The 9294-nt window shown below is 40.5% G+C and overlaps 2 protein-coding genes across 4 annotated transcripts; both read left to right on the top strand.

The window, feature by feature from the left end:
* Positions 1–1363: 1363 nt before the first annotated feature.
* Positions 1364–2246, top strand: LOC116000492. Of its 3 annotated transcripts, none has more exons than XM_031240581.1 (3): positions 1364–1668; positions 1804–1848; positions 2141–2246. In XM_031240581.1, the coding sequence occupies exons 1-3, from the start codon at positions 1421–1423 to the stop codon at positions 2208–2210; spliced, it is 363 nt and encodes a 120-aa protein (XP_031096441.1). In that variant the 5' UTR covers positions 1364–1420; the 3' UTR covers positions 2211–2246. The 3 variants fall into 3 exon arrangements, with proteins under 3 accessions (XP_031096441.1, XP_031096442.1, XP_031096440.1); XM_031240582.1 differs by having other exon boundaries at positions 2015–2189; XM_031240580.1 differs by having other exon boundaries at positions 1804–2189.
* Positions 2247–2609: 363 nt separating this feature from the next.
* On the top strand, positions 2610–3751 carry LOC115997892 (O-fucosyltransferase 29-like). Its single transcript, XM_031237312.1, has 2 exons — positions 2610–2898; positions 3424–3751. The coding sequence occupies exons 1-2, from the start codon at positions 2633–2635 to the stop codon at positions 3452–3454; spliced, it is 297 nt and encodes a 98-aa protein (XP_031093172.1). The 5' UTR covers positions 2610–2632; the 3' UTR covers positions 3455–3751.
* Positions 3752–9294: the final 5543 nt, after the last annotated feature.

The following is a 9294-nucleotide window of genomic DNA, read 5'->3' as shown; positions in this document are numbered from 1 at the left end:
AGGTTGGATATGGAGTGGTGGATCTTTGAGTATCTCTTGGGCTGTTTGAGGATGAACTAACTGTGGAACTAACTTTGGACTTTGGTCCCTATGATTGGACTTCGGTCCCTGTGATTGGGTTTTTACCCCTGTGATTGGACTTCGGTCCCTGTGATTGGGTTTTTACCCCTGTGATTGGGCTTTTGCCCCTGTGATTGGGCTTCGATCCCTGCGATTGGGTTTTTACCCCTGTGTACCTAACTTCTAACTTTCGGGCTTGGTGTTTGGTGTGGAGAATTGGTACTTGGATTGGAAGTTGAGGTTTTGGTGCTTATCCTTGGGTTGAGGTCTGTTTGGTTCTTTGTTGACTCTTGAGTTGTATGGTATCTTGTTGATTATTGGTTATTCTTTGATATATCGCCGTTTGGTTGTTTCTTATGAGTATTCGGTTGAGTTGTGATTCGGTTGGACGTTGGTATTGATGAGAAGTCTTGGTTTATACATTCATTCAGCGTGTTGTTGTTGAGTATCTGATTTAAACGTGAACAGTTCGTTGGTGTGTATATTCTATATGGGTGCGTAAACCTATTTACAAACTTACTCTATATCTATACTTCCTTGCGGGTGTGAATGGTGGTTGCTTAGCAGTCTTTTGCTAATGGTTTCTTGTATGTTTTCCAGGTATGCAATAAGTCTAAGCGTGAGCGCGATAGAGATATATCCGTATGAGCCGGCTTAGACTAGTTTGTTATGTTCTTAGACTTATGTTTTGGGCCTGTGCGCCAATATGAGATTCTATATACTCTTGTTTTAAATCTTGGATGTTTTGGATATGTTTGAGGATTTATATACTATTTGGTTTCAGTTTTTGGTTACCCTGTGCATCTAGGCCGTGTTTTCTTACCTAGATGTGGCATGATAACCCTTAGGTTATAAATCGCTTCCGCTATGTTATGTTGGTTGTTGAGATAGGCAGCTTTGCGTTAAAGTTTTAGCTATCTCAGCTTGTGAAAAGTTGGGGTGTCACACCTATAACGTCGGTTATTTACTAATAACCGACGTTAAAGAGTGTACGTTAGAAGACGGTGCGATACAACGTCGACTAAGAGATTAGCCGATGTCGTATCGCGCCTATAGTGGCATTCGGGCATCGATACGACGTCGGTTAGGAGTGGTAGCCGACGTCGTATCCAATTATATTAAGTCCGGCGCTATACGACGTCGGCTACCACTCTTAGCCGACGTCGTAGCGCCCGATTTAAAATATTGTTACTCTCACTATTAATATCTGAAAATTATCTCACAAAAATCTATTCTATTTTCCACCAAATACTTAGAAAAATTTTCCCGCTCACTGAAATCTATTACCCAGGCTTAAGCTTAACATAGCATTCTATTCTCAATTTCCCTTACTGGATCTCTGTCTCTCGTTCCCCCATCGATGCCGCCCGCCACTCTGCCTCTGCATCGACGCCGGTCACCGGCCTCACTCCCTCGCCATCCGCCTCTGGTCGTCTCTCTGCCTCACCGTCGTTACTCCCTTCGGCAGCACCAGTTTATGCCAGCAACGAGGAGGAAGCCAGCAATTCTTCCTCAACCGCCACTGCCACCCAAGAGAAAGGAGCGTACGATGAAGATGTGGAGGTCTCAGATGCGCAAGCCCTTGAATACGTCTCCCAAATCAAAAGAGTAAGTACTTAACCGCATCAATCTCCTTCATGCTCTTTCTGTTTCTGTTTTTTTGTTTCTGACTTATTATTGTTGTTAGTTAGCAATCTCTGAAGCTTTCTGGAGCATTTTTACGTAATTGTTTTCTGGTTTTAGGTTTTGGAGCTGCTCAAGAAGAATAGGGATATGGTGTTTGGTGAGGTGTGTCAATTATCTCTGTCCTTCTCTTTCTGTTCCTATTTACTATTTCGCAATAAATGATTTAGGTTCTCAATATACTTGACTGTGCAATTGTTAAACTTAATCACCTACCAAATTGTCTTATACTTAAATTTGGCTAGTCACTGCAATTTGAGTTCTAATGCAAAGTAAATTAGAGTATGGTTAATTTGAAGAGTTCATTTTTTGGTGCAAATTGTCTTCCTACATCAACTCACAATCGTCACCGTTGGCCCTTGTATTTGATGTCCATTTCTCTAAAATGTGTCACAGGTTTGAACCTGATATGCTGGCATTTTCTGGATGCTACTATGGTGGGGGAGATCAAGAAAGATATGAACTAGGCGAGATATGGAAACGATGGGATACATTACCTGTAAGATTATAAGCCTAAAAAAAATTCTTGGTTTTTAGATTGTTCATTTCAATAGACGTGCTAATTGTAGTGCATTAAATAAGTTTTATATGCATGCCAAGTTAAATTTTGGATAGTACTTCCAAAATCTCTCAGCTTCTCTAACTTTTAGGAACATGTCCAATCTAAAAGGTAAAATATCCTGCCAAGCTTTTGAACTGTGATAAGCCCCTGTCAAGCAACACCTGTTGAAATATGGCTACTTGTGCTGTCTGTACACTATAGGTCTATAGTTTAAGATGCAGTTGAGAGTCTGCCTAGACTTATTGCCAAAGCATGTCTAGAAGATTAAAATATTTTCTTCTCCCAAGTTACGTAAAGTGCCCTCTTACACTCAATGAAGTAGGTCTGATGCTGCGAGCACTGGGATTCAAAAATGACACGTACCTTTGTGTTGCATCTGGGGAAATTTATGGCGGAGAAAAAACACTACAGCCCCTAAGAGAACTGTTTCCAAACTTTTATTCTAAGGAGATGCTTGCTGGAGAAGAAGAACTCAAACCTTTCCTTCCATATTCTTCCCGGATGGTTGCAATTGACTACATTGTTTGTGAGGAAAGTGATGTCTTTGTCACCAACAATAATGGAAACATGGCAAAGATCCTTGCTGGTCGAAGGTAACAATTGCTTGACTGTTCCTTTTAGGTTTTTCATTATGAATGAGATTTTATCCAAGTTCTTCAATGTTGATATTCCCTAGTCCCTACTACTGCCGCCCTGATAGGATTTTGTAGTACTTCAGAGAGAAATTGAACAATTAATGTAAAAAAGTTGGTTCTTTGAGTCTCGGATATATTTCCTTTTAGTCATTTCAAAATGCACTTTTCTTCTGAACTGACCTTAGAAATAAAAAATAGAATACTTAGGGAATCAACACTGATCTGATGAAGTAACTGGTTCTTTTTTGTCATAAAATGCCACTATAAGCACTACTGAAGTAGCACTTCAGAATGGGGGTTTAGAGGTCAAGACTAAAGAGATTTTCAAGACTTTGGCCTTTTGCATGATAACTATAGTCTGGATTCTTGTTCAAGAACAATAAAGATAAATACTCTATAACTATTTAGTCTACGTGTCATTTGGGTCTCTGTTGATAGCCTGCTAAACTAATTTTCTTTTGAACAATTGAACTGATGCTCAAGGCGGTACATGGGGCACAAGAGAACCATCTGACCAAATGCTAAAAGACTTAGTGCGTTATTCATGAAACGAGAGAAGATAGATTGGGATACATTTGCTTCAAAGGTTAAATCATACCAAAGAGGATTCATGGGAGAACTAGACGAGATGATACCTAGGCGTGGTGAGTTCGATGAATATCCAGCCTCGTGCATCTGCCAGAAACCATTCAGATATTCCAGTTTAAATCACAGATTATATTAGAATTGCAGATTGAACTCTGAGATGAGAATTTCTTGCACTGGTTTGAAAGATGTTTGCAATATTAGTAGTTTTATGGTTTAGGTTGGTTCAGAATTTTAGATCTCCTGACCTAAAAAAAAAAATTACCCTATAACGTCGGCTATTTGTAAAGAGCCGACGTTGTAGGGTATTTTAGTAGTTTTCAAATTACCTACAACGTCGGCTATTTGTAAAGAGCCGACCTTGTAGGGTATTTTCGTAGTTTTCAAATTACCTACAACGTCGGCTATTTGTAAATAGCCGACGTTGTAGGGTATTTTAGTAGTTTTCAAATTACCTACAACGTCGGCTAGTTGTAATGAGCCGACGTTGTAGGGTATTTTAGTAGTTTTCAAATTACCTACAACGTCGGCTATTTGTAAATAGCCGACGTTGTAGGGTATTTTATTTGTTTTTAAGTTACCTACAACGTCGGCTATTTGTAAATAGCCGACATTGTAGGGTATTTTAGTAGTTTTCAAATTACCTACAACGTCGGCTATTTGTAAATAGCCGACGTTGTAGGGTATTCTATTTGTTTTTAAGTTTCCTACAACGTCGGCTATTTGTAAATAGCTGACGTTGTATGTGTACCTTACAACGTCGGTTAACATTTTGCCGATGCTGTATGTGTACCTTACAACGTCGGCTAAAATTTAGCCGACGTTGTATGTGTACCCATACAACGTTGGCCAGATCAACGTCGGATTTTAGCCGACGTTAAAGGGTCTATTTAGCCGACGTTAAAAGTCATCTGTGTAGTAGTGCTTGTTCAAGTGTGATGGGACAAGGCTATTTAGAGGTGGGAATTTTCATATCCGTTGGAGGGAACCTTAAATTTTCAAACCTATTGTCCAGTGTGTAATATCCAATGGGTAAAGATTGACCTTTTCAGAATGTCAGTACTTTTCTAGCCGTTTGTTCACTTTTATGCAAGGGCAATTTGTCTTTTGTCTCAGAAAAAAGTGACAATCATTAAATGCTCATTGGGATCGTTGTCTAGGATCCATTTGACATTCAGATTATACCCATTCTTAAGGCTATAGATAAGACAATCATCAGAGAATGTCTAATGCCTTGGGTACTCGTGAGAATGATTGACCTTATCATTCCCATCATCTCCTCGAATCAATCACCTTTTGATTGTTCGGATTCAAGAGTTCGGCCCTTCCATTTTTCGGCCTTAAGCTTTCTTACTCTTCAGTCTTCGGTTCTTCAAGTCTTCGTGTCTTCAATCTTCAACTCTTCGTAACTTCAAGTCTTCAGCTTGAGAACTTTTACTTGAATACTTGTTCCGGAATGACAACAAGTCATTCTTTAAGATCAGAACATTTCTACTAACTTAGACTTAAGATAGGAAAACGTCCTTCTAAGCTTATAAAAATCAACACAAGAAATGAGGGGTTTCCTCGGGTCTTTGGTATCATCAAAATCAATGGTTCGGGGTTCTTAACATCAATGAATTACTTGTGCATGAAATTCCACACGCCCAGCGGGATCGAAGTGGTTAGAGGAGACCAACGAGATATCCGTCAGTGCTTCGTGCAGGTAGTGAAGTAGGCTGATCATGAGGACACCAAGATTAACACCATATCTCAACAAGTCGACCAAGGAGAAGTCAAGGAGAAGCTGCCAAAACCTACCATTGATGAGAAGAAGGATATGGCAGCATGGAGAATGATTGAGTACCAGAAGGCCGCCAAAACCTACCATAACGGACCGGTGAAACCACGTTACTTTCAAGTCGGCGACCTGGTGCTCTGACGGAGAGAAGCTAGTATACCAACCGATCATGGAAAATTTGCTAGGAAATGGGAAGGACCCTACAAAGTCTCAGCAATCGTCCAACCCGGCACCTACAAACTAGAGACCCTCTCCGGCCGATTGATTGACCGAGTATGGAACTCCGAACATCTCATACAATTCTATAAGTAGTGTAGGGTGACTAGTATGTTACTTGTACTCAGATGGTTGAATGGAAATTTTCCTGCTAAAATCATTGTTATATTCACCGACCACGGTCGGATTGCTTTATATTGCTCCAAAAAAAAAAAGAAGAGACCGACCGACCGAAGTAGGAGCAACTGTTTTGACCGGTTGAGTTATCTTGGCCCTACCTGCACGATTTTGACCGGTCGAGTTGTGACTAAGTTCACTTCATTGTTTCCTGGTTCTTTCGTTTGAGGTTTTGCCCGGTTGAGTTATCCTGGCCTTACCTGCACGATTTTGATCGGTCGAGTTGTGATTAAGTTCACTTGATTTTTTTCGGCTCTTTCGTTTGAGGTTTTACCCGATTGAGTTATCTCGGTCCTACATGCACAATTTTGATCGGTTGAGTTGACACTAAGTTCACTTGTTGTTTTTCTGACCTGTTCATTTGAGGTTTTTTCAGTTGAGCTATCTCAACTGTACCGAAACGATCATACTCGATCGGCATTATGATTGAGACCACTTACTGATTTTGGAATTATCAATTAAGATATTTTGAAATTGAATTTTGGCAGGCCGACCGATATGGTTTTGCCCGATTAACCAGTTGGTCATGGTTGAAATCTTTTTTACAGTAGCACGGATCTCCGGAGTCTTAGATGGTGGCATACACTTACGCAATAGAGTAGACCACTTGTTCTTATCAGGCGGATCGTCATCCAAGTGGACCCGAAGATATTTTCCTCTCCACCCACGATTATTGTCAAGCAGGTCGACAATTTTTCTAATCAGTCCGCGACACTGGATCATGATGAAATTGCTGCCTCAGCTTTTCCCCATGGCCTTCACCACATAGAGGAAATTGAAGAGATCAATTATACAAGGAACCTGATGGCGTCCGTAGATTTGGGGAGAGCACACAAGTATACGATGACCATTTGGCACTATCCAGCTTAGGACTATATGGTAGCAGTTCACAAAATCGACCAAGAATGGGTCGAGCGGGAATCACAGACCGACCTTCAACGAGTCAAAGTGGACGCCTATCCATCTATTACGGTGGTAATCAACGATGCTGGCCAGGCTCCTGTCGACTTTATAGATGACCCCTTTTCCGAGAGGCTTTCCAACTTGCTCCTCTTCCCTAGCAGACATTTCAGTCAGGGTGTCATGAGCTCCATCAGCGTCTAACTCAACATCATTACCACCCGTCGTGTTCGGCTTGTTGGATTTTCCTTTGGGTCTGGATGAGGTACCTTCCCCCTTGTGCACTTTTTCCTTTTTCTTCGACGAGGCCTTTGACGATATGGACTAAATAGGAGCAGTTGATAAGTGCCAAAGATAGCCGTGTTTGAGGGGTAATTTAGGAGTAGAATATGCTACATTTGATGTCCTTTAGGCCTAAAACATGCTAGAGTAGGTCAATTTCATCGCATATAGGTTTAGGGACTAATTGCGGGTGTGTTTGCTATAAATTGCACAAAGCTAAACTTTCGCAGGGCATTTCGGCAGCGGCAGCTCGGTAAAATAGGCGTAACAGGAGCTAGGAGTGTCCAAATGAGGCAATGCAAGTTGCTATGGAACCACAACGTCAAGGGCTACAACCTAGAAGAAGACAACAAAGGCTAATTTTGGGTCCACGCAGCCTTTACGCATGAAATACTCATGGATGAATTCCAGTACGCGTCCACGTTTGCATCCACACGTGAAGGCCTCGTGAACGCGACACGCCGAAGCAAAATTGAGAAGGGAAATTTTGGGAAGTCTATTTAAGCAAGCTTGTTGGGATTTTTCAAGGGATCTCATCATTTTTACACTTTCCAACTTTTAGATTAGGTTTTAGGGTAGAAATTCTAGAGAGAGGAAGCTTGGGAAGAAAGTCAAGGGGTTGAATTGCAATTGCTTGTTCTCATTTTTGGTACACTCTTTCTTTATTCATTGTGATTTCTTTTCAAATCCCATTGTTGAATGCCTTCTTTCTTTGATTTCATTTGCATTTTCTATTGTTATTGTTATTGAATCTTGATCTTGAATAGTATATGATGTTTGTGAAGCCCATGAATGGCTAGATTTTAGGATAGGGCTAGCATTTTAGGAGCTTTGCACTTATGATTTGATATTGCCAAATATGATTTGATTTACCTTTGATCTTGCTAAATTGTGTGTATGATTGTGTTGATCTTGTTGGATCGAGGTACCCGATCTCTTCGAGAATCTAAGATCACCCATTTGGCGAGATATCGCAAATGGGTGAGAGCTAGATGCTCACATCTCCCGCCCTCTATTTGGGAGGATGAGGCCCAAAAGGGAACTCATAGGCAAGGTGTTTGATAAAATTTCCCATTCGACTGAGGATTGGGAGCTCGAGTATGATGTCACTCGAGATTGTATAACGAGTCCCTTTAGCTAGATTGATTGGCATTTCATTCCCTACCATAGCCAAATAATGCAAGCTTCGATATATCCTAACCCCATCCGCTTTGCTTTAGTTATGTTTTAATAATGTTTAGTACCTTTTCCAACCTATGTCTTGTCATCCTTTTGTTCCTAGCTAGTTCTTGTAACTCTTATCATTTAACCTCTTAAATGCCAATGCGTACTTCAATTCCAATTTTCCAACCTTGAGACCGACACTCGAGGACTTTTCCTCGTTTTATCACTCATCCACCTCACCATAAACTACACCTTCAGCAGCCATATGGGCCTTGGCTAGTCTCCCTCCGACCGGTCGGGGGTCAACAACTTGCACGTTGTCGGAGTGGCCAGGTGACAACCCACCAGACTCACTAATCTCCTCATCATCGTACTGATCGTCGTAGGTAGTCCCGGGCAGAGTTGTTTTGGCTATCGTCTGAAGACATGCTGCACATACAAAAAACATGCAAGAAGTTAACAAGTGGAAATCAAAGGTTGATCCAAATTATCAAAATAACTATGATAAAGCTACAATCGCACTCGGCGAACCTAGTATACCACATCAAGGCGATATTAGTAAGCATGAATGTAACAAGATCAGCAAAGTGCGGAGCAAGGCAGAATAGCTGGTCGGCTGGTCAGTTTTGATGACCGGTCGACCGGGAATTTTCCAAAAAAAAAAAAGCGATGCAAGGGTCCAACAACAATAGAAATGATAGCAAACAACAAGTAAGGAATGCGGTGTGTTCGCATAAGTGACCAACCGGTTAGCCTGACCACTTGACGGGTCGACCAAGAACATCAAGCAAGCAATTACAACATCAATTGATCAACAACATATCAACAGCAATAAGAAACGGGAAGATATTCGTAAAAAATAAAAAGAGACCAAAAAAAATAACAATATATATTGTGTGGCTGACTGGATGACTTCCCAGTCGGCAAAAAAAAAAACAAAAAGAAACAATATATATGTTTTTTTGCCGACCGGTCAAAAATTGGCTAGTCGGCCTAAAAAACATATATATTGTTGTTTTGTGTTTTTGGTCGACCGACTGCCAGTTAGTCGAGCAAAACACAATACATATTATATATAAAAAATGATGTTGAAGCAGCAAAAGAAAAAATTGGAAGAAGCAATTATATTTTATGGCATGGGCAAATCAACACACACAATATATATATATATATATATATATATATATATATATATATATATATATATATATAAACATAATAAGTGCATAATAAGTGTGAATGAAGGTTAT

Source organism: Ipomoea triloba, chromosome 12, assembly GCF_003576645.1.
Source record: "Ipomoea triloba cultivar NCNSP0323 chromosome 12, ASM357664v1".
NCBI classification, from domain to species: Eukaryota; Viridiplantae; Streptophyta; class Magnoliopsida; order Solanales; family Convolvulaceae; genus Ipomoea; species Ipomoea triloba.
The sequence above is the reverse complement of the archived record's forward strand: the minus strand, read 5'-3'. Positions and strand labels throughout refer to the sequence as shown.